The sequence below is a fragment of the Peromyscus eremicus genome, chromosome 2 (genome assembly GCF_949786415.1).
Source record: "Peromyscus eremicus chromosome 2, PerEre_H2_v1, whole genome shotgun sequence".
NCBI lineage: Eukaryota > Metazoa > Chordata > Mammalia > Rodentia > Cricetidae > Peromyscus > Peromyscus eremicus.
In genome coordinates, this window is record NC_081417.1 from 22,011,356 (window position 1) to 22,033,731 (window position 22,376).

Genomic DNA, 22,376 nt, shown 5'->3' on the forward strand with positions numbered 1-22,376 from the left:
TAAATACCTACATTGACAGTATTATTAAAAACATACACCTGGCAGCACTGAATGAGCTGATGCAAGAGGAAAGCAAATTCATGACCAGCCTGGGTTATTCAGGAAGTCCTATCTCAACGGACAGCCCAACAAATCCCAAACCAGCCAGACAAAACTCCCACGCCCTCTTCTAGAAACATGCAGAATTCATAGAATAGTTGTGATACCACTAAAGACTAATCTTACCTCCATTTAGAAAATAGTGAAAGAGTTGGAAGGCTAAAACACAGGTCCAAAAGCACTCTCAAAAATAAAAACTACTTTAAGAGCACATTTTATGAGAAAACTTTTTCTTCAAATGATTTGTCTCAAAAAAGATAAAGCAAATACCTGCCAAAACCAAATAATTTGCTTGCTGTTTCTTGTATAATGTCGGTAAACAGTGTTTCTCTGCCAGTCTGCCAAGTCAACCTCTTGCATGCCACACAGCATAACCTGGGGAAGAAGCATGCTATCAGCCACAACAAAGACTGGGGGGCAGGGGAGGTTGTTTGTTTGTTTGTCTTTGTATTATTTATAGGAGTTTCTGGAGATATATTTTGTGTAGAAGAGTTTGTCCTGGTAGTTTCTTCTAGTGTGTTGGTGTTTTCTTTTCTCTCCTTCCTGAAGCAGGGTCTCACTATGTAGTCCTGTTGGAAAGTAGGGGGTGGTGGAACTCACCACATATACCCAGCTAGCCTACAGGCCTAAAACTAATGGCAATCCTCAACCAATCCTCTCAGTGCTGGGACTATAGGTATCTGCACCAAGCCTAGCCTTTTTAATTCCTTAACAGTGTCTTTTAAAGAACAGAATTTTTACTTTTGATGAAGTCAGGCTGTTTTCTTTACAGTGTTAAAAAAAAAAATTCTCTGTAAACAACTTCTACCTATATCATGAATATTTATATTTACCTTCAGGTGTTTGTATAAACACACATTTCATTTCCATAGGTAAGTAGCTAATGGAAGATTTGCCAGGGCATGAGGAAGATATACATTTAACATTATAACCTGAGAAATTAACAACATTATCCAAAGTGGGATTTCATTTAGGCTACTATTCTCTTGTTTTATTTTAGGTTTTCATGTTTACACTTAATATTCATTTAAAATTCATCTTTGTTTCTGGGCTGAGGTAGTGGCCAAAGTTAACTTTCTTTCACATGGATATCCATTGCTTCAACATTATTTGTTGAAAGGGGTTTCCCTTTTCCCACTGAAAATAATTTGACAATGCATGTTGTGCTCTGTTTCTAGATTTGCTTAGATGCCATAAATCACAATGTATACATTGGAAATATGCTACACTGAGGACATTATGGTAGTGACATAAACAGTCATAAAAACACAAAGATGACATGATTTCATTTATATGAGATTTAAACAGTCAGAATAATAAAAATAAAATAGGGGGACACGAGGCTTTGTACTTAATGTGTGTAGAGTTTCAATTTTATAAGACGGAAGAATTCCCAAGATTTGATGTGATGTATAATGATGCAGTCATACTTAATATTATTGAATTGCATACTTAAAAATCATTGAAGTGGTAAGTTTTATATGTATTTTACCCTATATAAACAAAACCACTTCTGATGCATGCCCATTCTTACTTACATGCAGTCAGGACCACTAAAAATTCATTTAAAAATCTCATCTTTCAGGTTAAGTCACTACTAAATTAAGATTCCTGAACTGCTCTAAATTATTAATAGTGTTCAAATCCTATTTATGACCCTTAACAGGTGACACAGATTAATGATATTGTCCTTGTAACACCATTGATTTTTGTTGTTGTTGTTGTTTTTGGTTTTTCCAGACAGGGTTTCTCTGTGTAGTTTTGGTGTCTGTCCTGGATCTCGCTCTGTAGACCAGGCTGGTCTCGAACTCACAGAGATCTGCCTGGCTCTGCCTCCTGAGTGCCAATGCCGCCTGGCAACACCATTGTTCTTAAAACATCACAAAACATAAGACACACCCAATTCCCGATACATTTAGAGAAATGAGAAAATTCAATATTATACACAAATGTGTGGACCTTGTGTACAAGCATAAAAGAAGCCAAACATGGTGGATCAGCACTGGCACATGAAGACTACAGAGGCTGAAGCAGGAGGATCAGGATTTGAAGGCCAGTCTGAGCAGAAGCAGACCCTGTCTTAAACAAAGGAACAAACAACACTGACCATGGAGAGGAGAGGTGAGGTGTGGAGGTGTGGAGGGGGAGGGAGAGGAAACACAAAATCCAGCCATTCCCACATCAGCTGCTATCAAATAATAAAGAGTCTAACCTCCAATTCTTTTTCATCAAAGTACTGTAGCCACTGAAGGGGAACAACTTCATTAAACCCATCAAGGAAAGCTTTGGTCTGTTCTTGTACTCCTCGAGAAAAACGCCATTCTGTCATTAAACTGAAAATAAAGACAGTATTTGAAAATAGGTCACTTATATATGAAGCTAAAGGAAAAAACACTGAGAAAGCCTTAAATTCCTTCTCTTTTTCAAAATATACTTCCCAAATGTATGCACACAATAAGCATATATGCATGCATATATGTGATTTTAGAGTTAACATAATTTTCCATTAACAAATTCATTCTACCTTTTTTACTTTCATTTTTTTGAGATTATAATTTAATTATAACATTTTTTTCCTTCCCTTTCATCCCTCCAAATCCTCCCATATACCTCTCCCATATTCCAATAAAAGGAAAATACAGAAGAAATAATATATTTCCTGACACATATGATCTACCACAATTATATACAAAGTACATAAACAACTTAAATAGATCTATAAAAAGCAGTGAGATCGAAAGTGTAATAAAGTATCTTCTAATTAAAATGGCTGAGGCCTATATGGCTTCACACTTACAGAACTAACATCAGTGCTCCTCAAAGTAGTCCATAAAATAGAAGTCTATCAGTCATTTTACGAAGACAGTTATCACCTGATACCAAAACTTCACAAAGATAGACAAACTGACAGACACACAAACACACACACACGAGAAAGAGGGACTGAGACTCTGAGATTATAGGATAGAAATCACATGGGATTTCAGAAGATGGAGAAAAGGCCTTAGACAATGTACAATCCTTCAAGACAAAAGCTCCAAAGAATCTGGTAGTGTGCTCCAACATCATGAAGGCTGTATCTGACAAATCTATAGCCATTGCAGGAAATGCAGAAGAACCTCAATGCGTTTCTGAGCAGGCCGAGACAAGGTGCTTCCTCATACTTAGTATACCACTTCAGTCTTTGCCAAGGTAATAAGGACAGAAAGAAACAAAGGCATAAGCAGGAGCAAGTCGTATTATTGCCACTGGCAGGCAATATGATTCTGTATACGACAAATGCTCAAGACTCCATGTGAGAAAACTCTTAGAACTAACAAACACATTCAGCAAAGTAATAGGACAAAATCAAGACACATATATAAATCAGTTATTAATAATTTTTATAGAAATCAGTTAACAGTGTTTCTACACACCAGTAATGAACATCACAGTAATGAGAAAGAAATTAGGAAAATAATCACATTCATGATAGACAGAACATAAATCTTAGGAATAAATCTAACCAAGAAAGTGAAAACTTCTGTAGTGAAAATATTAAAACACTACAAAAGGAATCAGAAGAAGACAGAAGATAGAAGCCACCCATACTCATGGAGAAGCAGAATTAGTAGCATGGAAATAGCTCCACTATCAAAAGCAAGATACAGAGTGGAAACCTCTTCAAAATTCCAATGACACTCTGAAAAAAAAAATTAGAAAAACACCCTAAAATTTGTAGGGAAATACAAAATATTGCCTAGACAGCCTGGCAATCTATAACAAAAAGGACAATTTAAACAGAACCAAAGTCAGAAAAATAAAACAGACACGTGGTTCAATTCAACAAATTACAGGCCCTAGAGTTACAGAGCCACTTGACTTTTGTCTAATGAATGGGTAGTTCTTGAAAGATGACATACAAACAGCCAAAAAAACATAAGAATGTTCAACATCACTAGTCATCACAGAATGCAAATTCAAACTACACAGAGACCATCTGACCCCAGAATATCTACCACAGAAAAAACAACAAATGCTAGCCAGGGAGCAGAGAAAAGAGAATTCTTACATACTGCTGATGAGAGTGCAATCTGCCTTACTACTATGATAATTAGTAAAAACAAAAAACAGAACTATTCTCAAGGAAAAGCATACTTATCTAAAACCAAACAGCCCTGAAAATACCCATATAACTAACATTATAAACTGAACAGATTATATTTAGGAATATATATGTATAAACATATACACATAAAACAACGTTAGTGAAAAAAAGGGGGCTATGAATTTGAAAGAGAGCAGAGGTAGATGGGAGAGGGTTTGAAGTGAGGGAAGGCAAGAGGGAAATGATGTAATTATATATAAACTCAATCTGATGACAATGGATAAAATTAGAGATGATTATATTAAGTGAAATAAACTAGATTTAGAAAAACAAGTATTTCATGCTTTTACTTGTGAATCCCAGATTTTATAAAAGATATATAAATCCATAATTTTTCTTCAAACATGTATTTTTCTTTTATATATATGGGTATTTTGCCTGCATATATGTATGTGCACCATGTGAATACCTGGTGCCTATGAGTCAGATCTCCTGCAACTGGAATGACATATGGTTGTGAACTACCATTTGGGTGCTGGGAACCAAACCTGGGTCTTCTACAAGAGCAACAAATGCTCTTAACTGCTGAGCCCATTTTCTAGCTGTCATGTGTGACACGAAAACATAAAAGGGACTAGGAAAAGAAGGAGAATAGTAGAAGGCAGTGAGGCCAAGAGGAGGAAATGGAACACTGAATACAGTCAAAGTTCAGGATTACTTGAAACTTCTTTATAAAACCCAGCACCATTCACATTGAATATAGGCCAATGAAACATTTATTATGTACCAGTTTAAAGAATGAGGCTGTTCTACAACATAAGTAAATAAGTAAGTAAATAGAATTTTTAGGGTGGGATGCAGCATGGAATGACTGAATGTGAAAGGACAGTTTCTAGACATGGTTTTGCCCATTCCTAGTACAGCCTCAGTCCCTTCATCTATAAACAAACAGGCTACACAGTTTTTGCAAAAACACTTCTTTTAATTCAGATTTTATTATAAAGAACTTAGAAATTTAAAAAAGTCCACACACCAAAATTATCTAGACCTCAAGTATATACATCTCAATAAACTTTTGCAGGATTTTATGTTTTCACTATTGAACATATTTGTATGCATTTATGCATCATCAAAAAATGAAACAGCCTCAACAGAATTAGAACTAGAAAAACAGTAAGGTTTCTATCCTCCTTCATGAATCAAGTGTCAATAACCTATATTCGGTCTTTCCTTATCATCACCTAATATCCACCCTTTCCTGTTCTCCTTTCTCCACGTTACACGGTGGCTGCATGTGCACTTCACACGAACACACAAATACACAAAACCGGCTAGGATCTGCATATGAGGGAGCATATATAATTTTTTTCTTTTTGAGATTTTGAAGATTGCAAAGTCCCTTTTCAGCACCAATGTTCTCATGTCTTCTGATCTGGGCAGAGGGGGAATGCCTGTTGTAAATACAATGGGAAAGGGAAGGATGACACACATTTTTTTATTTCAAGAAATTTGGGATGGGAGATGTGGATCAGCTTTAGAGCACAAGGATCAGGCCCTAGCAGAGCAAGAATCTGATGAGAATTTTCCAAAGGGTAAAAACTAATAAAATTAAGGGTATATATGTATACATATATATATAGGAGATTTATAACTAGATTTCATAAATTCTATAGACTGAGTTAAATCAGATCTATCAACCTACCCAATATATTCATCTTTGTTTTCTTCAGTCACTAGGATATTGGAACCTCCCAATTTCAGATCATGTGAAGTAACTTTCCCTAGAATCTCCATGTCAACAGAAAAATACATTTCTAAGCCACATTCTTCAATGTTGTTGTCTCTGGATAAAAAAAATAGTATGTGAGTGTGCACACAAACAAAGTATACAAATGGGTTTTAAGTAAATACCTCAATGAAAAAGAAATCTTCAAACCTTATCCAGATAAGGGAGTTATAAAATTCAGTGTCAATAGATTCCAAATCCTTAATAGTAAGTTTTTTACTTAGCATACGCTTGTAGAATGGTAAAGAGAAACCAGTATCAATAAACTTTCCATGGAATAGTGCCTGTTAAGAAAAACAAGACATTTTATTTAAACTTACAAAATAATCTTTACAGCACAGTGATAAAACAGAAGTCATGAAACTTTACATATTAAAAAGCCTTACTCAATGGTATAAATTGTGAAAATTAAAATATGAAAATGCAAAGCACAGAAAACAAATGAAAATAAAAATTTTATTTCACAGATCAAACATATAATGTACAATCAAAACTATATATAAGACGATATGGTACTTTATTATCAACTTCCCTTATTTTTTAGTGTATTTTTAATAATTAGCTTAATTAGACGAAGAAATGAAAAGCCCCATGCACCTCTTTCCATTTCTTTCCTATCTGCAGGACCCCCATGTCTTCATGCCTATGTACAGGATACGCATGATGTACATAGCATATATACATAGGAATATAGGAAGAAACACCAATGATTTTTGATCCTATGGATATCTAAAACCACTCACTGAAACAATTATTTTGGCCCTCAGCCCCATATTCAGTTTATATTCAATCACAAAATCATTGAGATTATCCTCTTACATAACTTCAAACTCTGCCCACTGTATTTCAAATAAAATCCCAAGTCTAGATAAAAACCAACTTAAAATTGTCTCCATCTATACCTTGTTAGAACATGTTAGAAGTACATATACCAAGCTAGCTGGCTGTGCCCAGCAACCTCAGAGGAAGCATTATTCCTTACTATATTCAGTTTCCCTGTCTCAGATGATGATTCCCCAATGCGCCTTTGTCCTCACTCACTCACTGTATTTATTGCACATAGGAAACAGCAATCAGGAGAGCTTTTGTGAAGTCTACCCACTCTGCTCACCACTAGCATCTGAACTCCCATACTCTTATTGCAAATAAGCTTTCTATTACTTTTGTGAGTAGTACAGACTGCTCCCTTTTATTCAAGGCATTGCTCCTATACTCCTTGTATTATTGACTTCATCAAATTCTTTGTTTTCAGCTGGGCTTGGTGGCACATGGCTATAATCCCAGCACTCAGGAGGCTGAGGCAGCAGGTTATCAGCCTGAGCTACAATAAGAAAATCTACTTTGAGATCAAATTCTCTATCATACTTTACTACAAACTATTTTGTTTGAATACACAGCAATTTTTCCATCTTAACACTCATAAACATTTTTCACCTTGCTAAATGGTTGATGCAAGACCCATCAGTAATATATGAAAGGGTTAACCATGATGTCTTCTTTGAAAACCACTTCCTTCTTCCATTTTCTTCTGGGAATCACTTAACTTGATTTTCCAATCTCAGGTAGTTTTGTTTGTTTGATTTTTTCACTCCTTTTCATCTCCTCAGCTTACAAATATCCCTTAACTCCCCTGTCCACATTATTTCTTAACACAACCATGAGCTTTTGCTATTCTCTACATGTTTAGAATCCCAAATGCCTCTTTCTAACCTGGACATCTCCTCACTGCCAGATATGGACACCTATCTGTCCTACACCTCCACTGGATGCCATATGCAATGAAGTGCAGAGGAAATCCAACATTCTTGATTTTCCTTACCTCCAGTGTTTATATGCTCTTGCCACCAAAGCCTCGTCTTAGGAAATGGCAATTTCAAGCAAATGTACAGACCATGCATTTTGATGCCTCACTTTACGGTTATGCCTTGCCATTAATCTACTAGGAAACCTAGTTCTTTCTAATTTCCAAATATATCCCGAATCCAAACCACTTCTTAAAACTATTACTACACTCTATAGATCCAAAATCACTATGAGATCTCACTGTGACCTCCACAAACTGTCTTCTCAATTTCATCCCTCACCATATTGTCTTCCATATACTTTGCTCCAGCCATGTTCTTTCTCAACTAATGAGGCATTTCTAAACCCTGCAGCCTTGTCCTGCTATTCCATGAGCCCTAAGTGCTCTTCTCTAAGGTATGCATATGACTCAGTCTCTTCCTTCTTCATGTTTCCATTCATGTTCAAACTTCTAAGGTCTCCTTTAACTCATATGAAAAAGCAAAATCTCCCCAAATCCTGCTTTACAGAATTTAGATTCCAAGAGTAGGAACTGCACCATTGTTGTTATTGTTCTTTAATACCTGGTGCCTAGAAATGGGTATGAAATTATTGTACATCATCAACAAATGTTTGCTGAATGAATCAATGGATAACATAGCGTGAAAATAACAAACACCTTTCAAAATGCAACAATTCACAAGGGCAACTGCAAAGCTCTGAAAATTCTAAAAGCACAAAGTTAGTGTACTTACTCAGCAACTGAGATTTTCCTTGGGCTAAATAACTACATACACCATTCCTTTTTTCCCCACACAAAGTGAATAACAAATAGGTTTTTACTTTTTCTGAATTTTATTTATTCTTCCTAAATTTCATCCATACATATCATGTATGTCTTTAATTATATTCCCATTATCATGTTATCCCCCTCCCTCTCCCACTCAACTTTGCTTCTTCCCAACAAATTCCTCCCCTTCTACTTTCATCTTTAACTCCCTCTCTCTCTCTCTCTCTCTCTCTCTCTCTCTCTCTCTCTCTCTGTTCGTGCATGTGTGCACATATGTGTTTAAGCACACACATCTCATTGTATTTAATCTGGGCTGCTTGAATGAGCATGAGTGAAATACTTTTACATAAGGAAGGGAAGTTTACTGGTGGCTCCACCACTGAGGAATCTGACACTTCCCCCCAATAACTGTCAATTGCCTGTAACTACTCAGGGAGATTATAAAATTTCATTCAAAATATTTTTATACAATACACTTTTACACATGTCTGTGTATGCGGCATGCACGTGTGTGTAGGCCCAAGGATGTTGAGTCTTCCCACACTATTCACCACAATATTGACACAGACTCTCCCAATCAACGTTGAAATGTGCAGTTTCAGCAAATTTACCTAGCCAGCTTGCTCTGAGGATCCAGTATTACATTCTGAGTATTGGAATTATAAGCAGGCCACTGAAGGTCTGAACTCTAGTCCTTGAGCCTGCTTGGCAAGATAATTTACCCACTGAGACATCTCCCTAGCCCCTAGAACACTTTTGAAATAAGCAACATGTAAACAAAATAACTGAAAGTTGAGAACTCACCATTGCAATAAAGCGACCAATAAAACAGAAGTATGAAAGATGATCAGGATTTATGGTTGATGCTGGATTTATCTGTAAACAATAGTTATTCTTGCCTGCATACTCAAATAAGCAATACATTGGGTTCAAAACTTCATGGGAAAGCAAGAAAAACCATTCTCTATAAGAAAATAAGTCAAGATTATTTTTAGTATCACATATATGTGTATTTTTAATAGGTCTTAAATATATCCGTAAGTAAATAAATGTGTGCATGCACACCCATACATGCGTGCACGCATGTACACACACACCCACACCTAATCATTTCTTAGCCCTCCTCCATTTATATTTTATTTCCATTCAAAGCCACCGCTAGTTCTGCGTTGTCAAACTGCAAGCTCACTGGTCCTCCCCAGTAGTTCCTTTCTGCATCAAACTTTTCTTTGGGTATCTTTGCTCAACTTCAATTCAAGCTATGCAGATTACACTTTTTCCTCAATTCACATTTCAACTCAATCTCGGCAATTTCTGAAGCAATTTCAGAGTATAGTTCCTATCTGTCATTGCATTCATTGTGCAATAACAATCTGAAAATGTATTTTTATGTACATTAGCCTCTAAGGCAAAAACCATGTCTATATATTTTCAGTATTCTTAACTCTTATAGGTATTCTATAATATATATTTAACAAGCTTTTTATTATGCTTTGGGATGTTCTTTATTTTGTTGATGCTGAGAACGGAATCCAGGACTTCATGCATGCTAAGCAATGGATAAACCACTGAGCTATACTCTGAGCCTCCGTTACTAGTAAATATTTGATGGTGACTTGCATCACATAACACTGCTGCTATGAAACAGTGAATTGTTATTTTGTTTTTGAGAAAAGGCCATACTGCCTATCTCAGGCTAGTCTGGAACTTGATAAACAGCTCAGGCTGACTCTGAGTCTGTAGCAGTCCTCCTGCCACAAGTTCCTAAGGCCTGGCATATCTGGCTTTTATAGAACAGTTTAAATTGCATTACAAATGTATTCGAAATGGTGTTAAAACTAAAAAGTGAAATCTTTAAATGTGCTAAGTGCTTACTAACTTTTAACTACCTATTTTGCTACACTTTAATAATTTTGAACACAAAATAAACATTTATAAAACGTTCTAAAGCAAGATTCCAAACTCAAATATTTACTATAATCAGTGTGAGTTCATAGGGCTTTGCCTTGTCACAATCCCCACTCTTCATTATAAACCTGCTAATAAATATTACTGCTTTAAGGAAAGAAAACTTCTAGGCACAATAACCTAGTCTTCATACGATGGTAGCTGTAGACAGTGGTGGGTACTTTCTACTGTGAAGAGTGTATGGTATCCTAAAGGATTCAGCCAATCAGTGCCAGTAAAAGCAGAAATGTGGGTATAGTGTTTTTAAAGAAAAGCCACGATTGTTGTTGTTCTTGTTGCCATTGGTGTTCTTTGTTTGGTGTCTTGAGACAGGATCTCACTATGTAGCTTTGACTAGCCTGGAACTTGCTAGGTAGACCAGGCTGGCTTCAAATGAAGTCTGTCTGCCTTTGTCTCCTGAGTGTGGGGATTAAAGCTATCACCACACTTACCTTAAGAAAAGACACAATTTTAATCTTCTCTCAATCTGGTAATTTGTGTAATACTATCAAGCAATTTGAAAAATTTTTAAATCATCACGGGTCACCTCTATGCCAATTCCTATGATCTGCTATTTTGCTTACCAATGTTTAATAGAGCTTTTAAAACATTCCCTGAAACTATCTGAAGGGTACAGACAACAGTCACTAAACAAAATCAAGTATGAATTAATGTAAAGTCATATAATTAAATTCAGGCTCAAAATACTAAGTGAACCAAGTAACTTTACTTTGTGGTTGGGCTGAAGTAAGACATTTTTCTCAGAGAAGAGAAATAAGTAAATCTAGTAATAATGTGTTTATATGTGCACACACACACACACACACACACACACACACACACACGGAATTAAATTTCCAACTGCTTCAGATTACTTTTAGAAAGCAGCAAACCAGAGAAAACTGTATTGACCCAAAAGAAGAATGGATACATGACAAAAGCCTTTATCCTAATACCAACACAAAATAAAAGTTCCTAACTAGCAAGAGGCAGAATTGACTTTCAACACAAGCTCGGCTCTGTACTCTCAAACTAGACACACAAGGCTGAAAGAATCATGACCTAATACATAAGAGCTAGCATAGCCTGGAGAAGAAAATGAAGAAACAGTAAAACAGCAAATGAAGAAAAATCACATGACAAGCAGCAAAACATAGGGCAATCCTGCAAACAGTGACATGAGAACAGGCTTCAGAAAACCAAAACAGGAAAAGCACTAGGATCAAATGATAACAGATACATTAAGAGAAAATATGATAGACATGTAAGACTGACAAAGGAGATTCCACATACCCATGACTGATGTTCCTGAAGAAAGAAAAGAACAAATAGAACAGAAAAAAAAATATTCAAAGGCAAAATAGAAGAAAACTTCCAAAGCTCTTAATATGTTCCTTTAAAAATGACCAAATGCTAGGCATGGTGGCGCATGCCTTTAATCTCAGCACTCCAGAGGGAGGTAAAAGCAGGCGGATCCCTGTGAGTTCAAGGCCAGCTTGGTCTATAGACTGAGTTCTACCCAGACAAGCCCTGTCTTGAAAAACAAACAAACAAACAAAAAACCAAGTAATCTTCATTGAAACTAGTGAACTTTAAAGGACAGTGGACACCTAGGGAAATTTTCTGACAAAGGTTTGGTCTCACACTTCATAGTGCTTACATTCGATGCCAAACAATAATGAAGCAGTACCTAAAAGTACTGGATAGACAATCCTGTGCAAGAAATGTCTGTCTAGAGAGGTTGTTTATATAACCAACAAGGAAAATACTTCCAAACATGTAACAACTATAGGGACATATCCCCCCATGAACTCTCGAGTAAGCACTTTGATGATGAGTCTAACCAACAAATGCATGATCAAATCAAAAGTTAGGAGTAAGAAAATAATGATATACAAGAACTGATTACATATATTTAAACTGTCAAAACATAGAACTGGAACCAAATAATTAAGATAAACAATGGTTCACAAAAGAATATAAATGTTATCATGTCAGACACTGAGGAAAAAAATGTGTTCTCTCTTTTCTAAGATGTACCTTTCTTTTCAATGCCTGGGCATTTCTGAAATTGAGAAAAGTTCACTCACAATTCACACAATGTGAGTATTTACTGGATAGAAGTGCTTACTGAAGACATGTAATAATATTTTGGACAGAGAAAGAGGCTAATAGAAACACTGACAAACCCACAGCAATATTTGTACCTACTTCTACGAGCTCTGACCTGGTTCTGCACTTCTCTCAGCAATATTGAAATTGTGGTTATCTAATTTTATGAAAATCTGAATTCTTAGGAAGACTTAATAAAAGTGATAAACTTAAAAAATGTAAATTTATATTTGTATGAAGCAATTAGGGAGAAAACAAAGAAAAAAGGATTTTCATTAACTACTTCACAGTTATCTCTTAACATTGTATTCAGTAAATGTAAATTTCATTTTCCAAATAAACTCAGAACAGAGCAAAAGCACAAATAAAAGTAATAGGCTATGTTATAATAACAAAATTACTCAATATCCTCTGTAAACCCATTAATTATGTTACTAATTATGTGGAATACTAACCATCTGACAAGAACTTTAGCATGTACAGAAGAATAATCATAATGGTTGGACTCTGCACATATCATGCAGGCAGGACACTCTGAGTTCTCTGATCCCCAGAACCCATGTGTTCTCGGCATGTGGTCATGTGTCCAACTGTAATCCCAGTACATGGGATGTGGAGATAGAAAATCCCAGAAAAAGCTGGTTAATCACACCAGCTCAAATGTTGAACTCTAGATTCAGCAAGAGACCATGTCTAAACATTTAACGAAGAAAGGGATAGAGGAAGACACCACATGTCAACCTCAGGCCTCCACACACATGTGCACACACCCCTGCATAGCATACACCCATGTACACACATGTGTACCATACTCATGTAAGTACACATACACACATACCATACATATATACATATGCAAAAAAATTTGTAATAATGGTTACCCCAAAAAAACTCTGGTTGCTACTAAAAAAGGTAATTTAATATATTCATATATCTTTTTAAGAATACATCCCCGCAGATGACAAAATAGACTTATTAAAAGTAACTTTTTAACTTTACCTTGCAAGGCCACCATAATCAAGGCCTTCTTCTCCTCTAAATATTACATATAATCGCCTCCTTAAGTCATACGGTTTTAATGCCATAATCTAATTAAAGACAAAAATATGAATGTTTAGACATTTATACACTGTATAAGTTACTTCCAAAATAATTCAATTTAAATTTAATCTGTAAATTTAAAATTTTAAAAGCACATATTTCACCATCTCATATTTAATTCTGCAGTTCATCTGGTTTGTCCCATAACTAGCTAAAAGTGGACAATCTTTCAAGTTTTCTCTGACTCACTTTCATATATTCTTCCCCCTTCTGGTGTTAAAGGGTAGTTCTACTTAAGAGTTAGTGTGAGGAGAGGAAAAGTTAAATTACATTTTCTCCCCTTCCTTCCTCAAGTTTGATAATCTTTCAGCTTGTGACTGGTAAGCTCTTCTCTTATTGTAAGGTGAAAGGACTTTTTGAGTCCCACCTACATCACATCATCTATCCCTCAGGAGGATAGAAATTCGTCTGCAATCCTTACACAGTGATTTATATTTACACAACAGCATGCTTTAAAATAAGATCCAAACATTTTTATAATTAATAAGTTTCCATCAAAGTTAATCATAAGTATGCCCTACTAGGGATAAAGATTTGTATCTACTATCATCCAACAGAAACGCAGCCAAGATTGGCAGGTCTGAGTCCAAACACAGCTCACTAATAGGATTCCCTAGGAAGCAATTATGGGCTTAACTCGTATCTGAAAAGACTTAAGACAGGAAAAGTAAAACAATAACTAACATGAATTAGATACAGTTACTAAAAGCAATTCAAATACATATCTGAACAAGCCATTTGTAAAAACACTTAGAAACTTGAAACAATTATTTGGCTCAAAATTAGTCACTCATACACAAAAGCAGTTTTGATAACGACTACAATGGCTATCTTTTCTAAAGCTTAACAACAGCTAGTAAATAAAAATACGATATAAATGTCACCAGAACGTCAATATTACTATTCCATCTTAACCTATACAAAAAAATAATGAATAATAATAGCAACCAGCACAGCACAATAACCCATAGGGTGCCAGTAGTGGCAAACATACCTTGATGGTAACCAACAGCTCTGTAATTGAACCTAAGACTGCCTCAATAAGAGGGATACCATGCCTGGTACTGGAAACCTAGCCAACTCCCCAGTACTAGGGAAGTCATAGATCCTAGAAGAGAACCTCTTTGCTAAACCAGCATAATCTCTAACTATATTCTAAATATTTGCCCTTATACCCTCAGATAAATATAGTTCTCACTCTTCATCAAAGAATGTTCTCTTTGCAACAGAGAATATTACAGAAAACAACCAAATACGATGTAGAGTTGTGGAGCCCAGTCGCAACTGCTATATCTGCAAAACAACTCCCACACCTCAAGCTCAGAGAATCAGGGAGTTTGTTGTGAAATTGTTTCTCCAAGGAATGTTAGAAGCTACACCTATAAAGTCCAACAACATGAGTGGCTAACCATTTGTTAGAACAAGGAGGAAACTTGCCGGGCGGTGGTGGCGCACGCCTTTAATCCCAGCACTCGGGAGGCAGAGCCAGGTGGATCTCTGTGAGTTTGAGGCCAGCCTGGGCTACCAAGTGAGTTCCAGGAAAGGTGCAAAGCTACACAGAGAAACCTTGTCTCGAAAAAACCAAAAAAAAAAAAAAAAGAAAGAAAGAAAAAAAAAAAAAAGAACAAGGAGGAAACCAAGGGACATGCTAATTTGGACAAGGGAAGACCCTCAAGGACTCAGCCCTATTTAAAGAACTACGGGCAACTAAGGAATGATGAGAGCAGAAGAAATGGTCTTCCTTGGGGAAGAGCATGCCAATTAGCTCTCTAATACCATATGGTCAGCCATAAAAACATATACATACCAATAATATTATACAGAAGAAACAGGCTGTATTTATGTATTGTGAATATAAGTATATATAACATACATGTATGTAACAATAATTAGTGAAAAAAAGAGGTCATAAACTTGAAAAAGAGCCAGAAGGGGTATATTAGTGTGAAGGGAAGACATGGAAGGGGAAAAATGATGTAATTATACTATAATCTTAAAAATAAAAGAAATAATAAAAAAATGAAACTCATATTTGAGTACATAAAAAAGTTACAGTCATTGCTTTAGAGAGTGAAAGATCATGAAAAATTCTCTACTTCTTCATAAAAGAATGACATTATTCTGTTTTTAATAATATTCTGCAGATAACTCCAGAAAGGCAGACAAGTTACATTCATGCATTCATTCACTAAGTATTTACTGAATAACTGTCATATTAAAGGCACTACTCTAGGTACTGGACAAAGGTAAAGTAAACCAATAGTCCATGTTCTCACAAAGCATACATTCCAGTAAGAGAAACAGGGAGGGAGCAGTGCTATGAAAATAATGAAACAAATTATTTGAAAACAACCACACATGGAGAGGGAATCAGGGACTGTAATTTTAAACAACATGCTTAGGCTAGATGAAACAGTGAAACCTAGTGGTCAGAATGAACATGAGTTACTAATGGAATATTCAAATGGATTTATAGATCTACCAATTTGATCTGTTAGCATTTTCACAAATTTTACAAATGTGAAAACAGACTTGCTCCAATGCTGTTCAAACTTTATTTTAGTAAGAATATACCTAAATTATTTTATTTATTTATTTGTTGGTTGGTTGGTTGGTTGGTTGGTTGGTTTTTAAGACAGACTCTCACTATGTAGCCTTACATGAATTCACAGAGATCTGCCTATCTTTGCCTCTAGAATGCTGAGAATAAAGGCATAGGATACCACACCCAGCTACACCTAAATTCTTGATTCTCTCAGTCTCCCACTTTAGCTAAAAACTGGAGATGATGATGGAAATTCTCTCACAGAGATGCTGTGAGGAGGAAAGAAAAGCAATTAAAAAAATTTGTCAATAATTGACAGTCATCACTTATTGCAGAGTAAAGTTTAATTTTATTTTATGTATATGAATGCTTTGCCTCCATGTATGCCTCTAGCCCACATAGTAAAGTTTAATGTAATTACTAATTTAGCCACTCAAGAAATGAGGCCTATTATTAATGCTTAAAGACTCAAAAGTTTTTTACTCCCTTTAGAAGCACAGAACAAAATAAGACAAGAAGCACTGTTTCATTTTGATAATACCTTACCTGTTGGAAGGAATCTTCAAATAACGTCTGTCGGGACACATTGATCTTTACGTGACTGGGTAGTGCATTAGACTAAAAATAAAAATATCGTATTGTGTAAGCCACAGCATATGTACTATATAATGATCAGACTAAATGATTATAAATGAGATTTATTTACCACTTTAGTACCTGGCACAAGTAACGGAAGTGAGCAAGTTTCCACCTAAAGCTGCGTTCATAAGCAATCTGTGGACCACCTTTAGTTCTAAAGAGAAGCATAACAAATAAAACTGTAATATTAAGTATGAAACTGTGCATGATAAGCCCTTAGTTTATAGAAGTCCTAAAATCTACTATAGATTATTTAAAAGAATTTTTGATAATTCTGTTTTTTTTTTTTTTTTACTATTTTATTTGTGGGGAAAAAAAACTACAATAATTCTGATAATTCTTTTTTTTTTTTTTTTTTTTTTTTTGGTTTTTTTTTTTTGGTTTTTCGAGACAGGGTTTCTCTGTGCAGCTTTGCGCCTTTCCTGGAACTCGCTTGGGAGACCAGGCTGGCCTCAAACTCACAGAGATCCGCCTGGCTCTGCCTCCCGAGTGCTGGGATTAAAGGCGTGCGCCACCACCGCCCGGCAATTATGATAATTCTTAAAGCTGAGGAAGTCAGGGATTCTATATAAGAGAAACATGAGGAAAAAACCCTGTACCTCATCTTAAACTTGATCTGAACAAAAACAAAGCAAAGCAAAATTAAATTCTTGGAGCAAGTTACATGCAGATCATGTGACTCAGCTGGACAATGAGCAAAGAGGCAGACACAAGATTCAGCTCCGAGTAGGAGGCATTCCTGCCTAGAGTCTTAACAGAGAATATAAGCCACTTTCATGTTAGAGTGAGCACAAAATCCTGTCTTCTGCTGTCACAATCAGGGAAGTTCCTTCATCCAAGAGAGTTTACCAAACACTTAGCAGGGACCTGGAGTTCTTCTAGACAGTGAAAGCATTATTTGCTAATAACATGGAGAAAAGTGGCTGTTTCGTGTAAGAAATGCACCAATGAAGGAAATACACAAGAATAAAAAAAGTAAATTATATATTGTGTATTTTAAGGAAATAAATGGCTTATTACTTCTTAAAGGGGAAAGGAGCCTTGTTAAAAGAAAAAAAATAAATAGGAAAATAATATAATATCTCTCAAAGGTCATGAGAAGATAAAAATGAGCTAACATATCTAAAATGCTTAAAACACTCTTTGGCATGTAGTAATTACTACACACATATTTGCTATTATTATATAAAATAATACATAATGAACATATATTGTTTAATTAAAAAAATGTCATACCACAAATCATTCTGGAATAACATAGAGCAAAACCAGTTATTGTTAGAAATTACCTCTACATGTTTTCTTAGCCAAAATGACTTGTTTCTAAATATGGGGATACATTAGAGACTAAACTTCCTGTCTTCACTAAGTAATATTTTTAAAGTTCGGGTTTCCACTTACACGGATGACTTCCCATTGCGAGGATCTTTGAATGTTGTTGTTCTTGTGTTATGATCAACAAAGTACCTAACACCTTCCCGCGTATACCTGATTTCCCAGCCTTCTGGCAGGGGTTCTTCATTTGGTAAGCTATAAGATAAAAATCACAATCATAAGGTGGGTATGTTTTAGGTACTTACAGCTCACTGATTCCATCCATCCATCTACCCATGTGTGATAACTTAAGACTGTAGTATACACATACCCTTGAGTTCTTGGGTCTTCCCATTGGGTTGTTTTTGTATTATGATTCACAAAGTAAACTCTGTCTGTTGAATCCACTCTTTTTTCTAAAACATAAAGTATGAATAACATTTAATAACAACTTGATAACTACATACACTACACATATTTTTATAAACATTCTATAAGCTTACCCCAGCCTGGTGGTAAAGGTCCATATGGATCATTTTCTGCAGCTAACATTGAAGCCTGGTTGAAAAAGAGGTTCAGGACAGAAATAAGATAGCAATTTTAGCCAGAAATATACTAATATAGTAAGCAATTAATAGTCATATCTTAGAATTTTTTAAAATATTATGAAGTAATAGGAATATAGCAATTTCAAGAAACAAAGTTCAAAAATATTATGAAGACTGGCCATCAGCTGATATAATTATTAGTAAATGACTTAGAAATAATATACTAATATCAATACATTAATTTCCTAGTCCTTTCTAAGGAGTAAGAGATAGGTAAACAGTATATAGAGAATGATGCCATTTAAATGAGACATTATTTCTTCAAAAATAGAAAAATTATAGTATAATTACTCTGCAAAATAATTATTCAATGGTAATATATACACATCTTGATAAATATTTGATCATACTACCACAGATAGTGCTAACTATACTCATTATCTCTCCATCTTTATCTTGTCTTTCTTGATAATCAAACCACTAGTTTTGTTTGAGCAACGTGTCCATAAGGAATAGTCCACTGAATCTGAATTAGTAATGTATAAAGTGAAAATTCTGGCCAATGAGGCAGAAGCAGAAGGCCCCGATCCTTTGCTAAGGTGTCCTTTGCTAAGCTGCTAAGCAAATATGCAGGGGCTTGCTAAGTACAAGGGCCTGCTACAGGAAAGCTCTCCCCTTTCAGTTTACCCTTCCCTTTCATGGCAGAGACTCTGGAAATCAGGCCAAGGACAGCAGCTCTTTGTTTTCAAAATAGCTGGCAAAATGCATGACAACAGAAGGTACAGGAAAGATGCATGGTAATAGATGGTACTGGTAAGATGTGTGAACAGAAGGTGCAGGAAAGATGCATGACAACAGATGGTGCAGGAAAGGTGAGTGACAACAGATGGTGCAGGAAAGATGAGTGACAACAGATGGTGCAGGAAAGGTGAGTGACAGTAGATGGTGCAGGAAAGGTGAGTGACAGTAGATGGTGCAGGAAAGGTGAGTGACAACAGATGGTGCAGGAAAGGTGAGTGACAACAGATGGTGCAGGAAAGGTGAGTGACAATAGATGGTGCAGGAAAGGTGAGTGACAGTAGATGGTGCAGGAAAGGTGAGTGACAGTAGATGGTGCAGGCAAGATACATGGTAATAGATGCTACTCTAAAAGGCAGAACTCAGCTGCTTGACAGCACTATTAAGTCAGAGAACGCTTCTTTCTTTTTCTAGCCCTGGTATTCTATTGAGGTAACTTAACTTGCATCCATTTAAGAGGATTCTGCTATTTAGCAGAAACTATTTTGACACACACCCAATACCTAATTTTGTCCTGTTTCCAAATTTTCATGGACACAAAGTCTTACACAGAAACAAAACAAACCTCATAGTACAAACTTTCTTATTTACTATATACAGGATGAGCACCCTAATCCAAAATCTAAAATACTCCAAAGCTAGAAAAATTTCAAGAATGTTTACTCATTTATATGTATCAGAAATAATATTAAAGATTAACCAAAAATAAAATGAAGCAAACAAACCACTGAAATGCAGTCTACATATTTTAGAAAGCCACCAAAGTAAGGGAAAGAGAACATTAACACCTTGTAATTTGCTTATTACCGAATAGAGGTATCGTTGGTTGAATTGTTGCATAGCTCCCTGCAATTGATTCCGCTGAGATTGCCACTGTTCAAAATTTCGAACAGATTCCATGGTGGGCCGCTGCCAGGTTGTTGTTCTGGTGTTATGATCCACATAATAAACTCTTCCACGATCATCAACTCTTCTTTCCCAACTACCACAAATAAGCAATAAAAATGAAGCAATGAGTAATCTCCTGATAAATTAAAACATATGTATTTCTACTTTACTTATCTATTGGCATTGCTAAGGATGAAACCCAGGCAACTGAGCATGTTAGGCATGTTCTCTACCTGTGGACCTACATCCCAGTCTTGGTCTTTTGAGACGGGGTGAAGTTATGGAGACCACACTGGTCTTAATCCATGGGACCAGTAGGCTTTCAACTCAGTTCTCTGGCTTCTCCCTCCCAAGTGCTAGAGTTACAGGAATATGAAACCAGGTCTGGCTGTTTTTATTCTTCAAAAAGAGGATATGACTCTGTGAAGCATTTATCTTTGCTGAATTCCTATTCTATCACAGACAGACTTACTCCTCGCTAATTCTTGAGAAACAGTTTTCAGGCACATTGTCAGAAGAACCTAGCACTTTTTCAGTTTCATTTCCCAGAGTCCCTTAGAGGCCTCATCTGAGCTGCTGGTCCCAAGTATGTCTTGTGTGTCATCCTGCCCTGGCACTCTTGTAACTCCAGAAGAGCAGAGGCCCTGTTCTAAATCTCTTATCAACCAGAATTCTACTCAGGCTCCAGGGTTCTGTTCACTCCTTGTGTTTCCCAAAACCTGGGATCTACTAAGCCAGTTTTTGTCATTAATTTTATTCTATGACTAAGAATCCCCTCTGAATCCAAGTCAGAAGTCTTCCAAACTTACTATTTAAAGTATAATGGGATCTGTTGACACAGAGAAAACCAAACTCAAACCCCCTCTAAAGATATATATATACATATATACTTAAGTATATACACGGGTCAAACAAAAGAAATGTGTGACTCTCCGTAAACAGTGATGTGTCAAATGAAGGAAAGAACTTAGCACTTGGTCCTATGGTATTGAGAACTTATCACTGGAAAACACAGATGTGGTGTTTGCACATCCGAAGGCTCATTTTAAATAAATAAATAAATAAATGTTTAAATAAATAGGATCACCATGTTATAGTTATTCATTTAATCCATCCATTGAGAACCATAATATAAAGTCTATTTCACTAAAACCACTGTCCAAAAAATTATAAAGAGATTATCTTTAAATTCTTATTTATGAATATATCAATACATTTAAAACTTACACACAATAAAAACCTAACTAAAGACACATAAGGATAATGTATTACCCTGGAGGCAAAGGCTGTGGTCTCTCCCATGTGGTAGTTCTAGTATTATGATCTACATAATAGGTTCTACCATGAGGATCTTTTCTCTGTTCCCACCTATAATAAAAGTACAAAAATAGAAATAAAAAAACAAAAGATTAGGAAATCTGAAAATGTTATAGAATCAGGAACATTAAAAACAGGTTTTACTTCACAAGGCACGCGCGCGCACACACACACACACACACCCAAAAAAAAAACTATAAACATATTTTATTTGTGGGTTTTTTTTTTGGGGGGGGGGTTCCCAAGACAGGGTTACTTTAGCCCTGTCTGTCCTCGAACTCAAACTTACAGAGATCTCCCTGCCTCTGCCACCCAAGTGCTGGGATTAAAGGCATAAACTACCACTGCCTGGCTATAAAGGTATTTTGATCTCTTAATTATTGCTTCTTCACAACAGAATTGGAAAATAAATAATTGTAGTTAAGAAAGCATAGAATACTCAAAATTTTTAAATTTATCAATTTACACTCTTCCAAATTAGCAGAAAAGAAAAATAATCAAGAGTAAAATAATCTCAGCAAAAAGCAAGCCTAAGGTACTAAATGCCATTAAGTAATACCCATTTTGTCTTTGATTTTAAAATTATGCATCTAAAAGGTTTTCAGCAGAAGCACCTTAAAGAC

At 35.8% G+C, this 22,376-nt stretch overlaps 1 protein-coding gene across 8 annotated transcripts in view; it reads right to left on the reverse strand.

Annotated features, from left to right (window-relative positions):
- Wwp1 (WW domain containing E3 ubiquitin protein ligase 1) overlaps window positions 1–22,376 on the reverse strand; it is a 132,629-nt gene that overhangs the window by 38,818 nt on the left and 71,435 nt on the right. For all 8 annotated transcript variants that reach the window (XM_059253903.1, XM_059253904.1, XM_059253902.1 and 5 more), the window contains 13 exons: window positions 21,709–21,804; window positions 20,356–20,530; window positions 18,706–18,760; window positions 18,534–18,618; window positions 18,290–18,418; window positions 16,967–17,042; window positions 16,796–16,867; window positions 13,603–13,691; window positions 9,349–9,508; window positions 6,123–6,256; window positions 5,889–6,029; window positions 2,312–2,432; window positions 370–474 (listed from right to left, as the gene is read on the reverse strand). In XM_059253903.1, coding sequence (XP_059109886.1) covers window positions 370–474; window positions 2,312–2,432; window positions 5,889–6,029; window positions 6,123–6,256; window positions 9,349–9,508; window positions 13,603–13,691; window positions 16,796–16,867; window positions 16,967–17,042; window positions 18,290–18,418; window positions 18,534–18,618; window positions 18,706–18,760; window positions 20,356–20,530; window positions 21,709–21,804 — 1,438 coding nt within the window. The remainder of the gene's footprint in view (window positions 1–369; window positions 475–2,311; window positions 2,433–5,888; window positions 6,030–6,122; window positions 6,257–9,348; window positions 9,509–13,602; window positions 13,692–16,795; window positions 16,868–16,966; window positions 17,043–18,289; window positions 18,419–18,533; window positions 18,619–18,705; window positions 18,761–20,355; window positions 20,531–21,708; window positions 21,805–22,376) is intronic.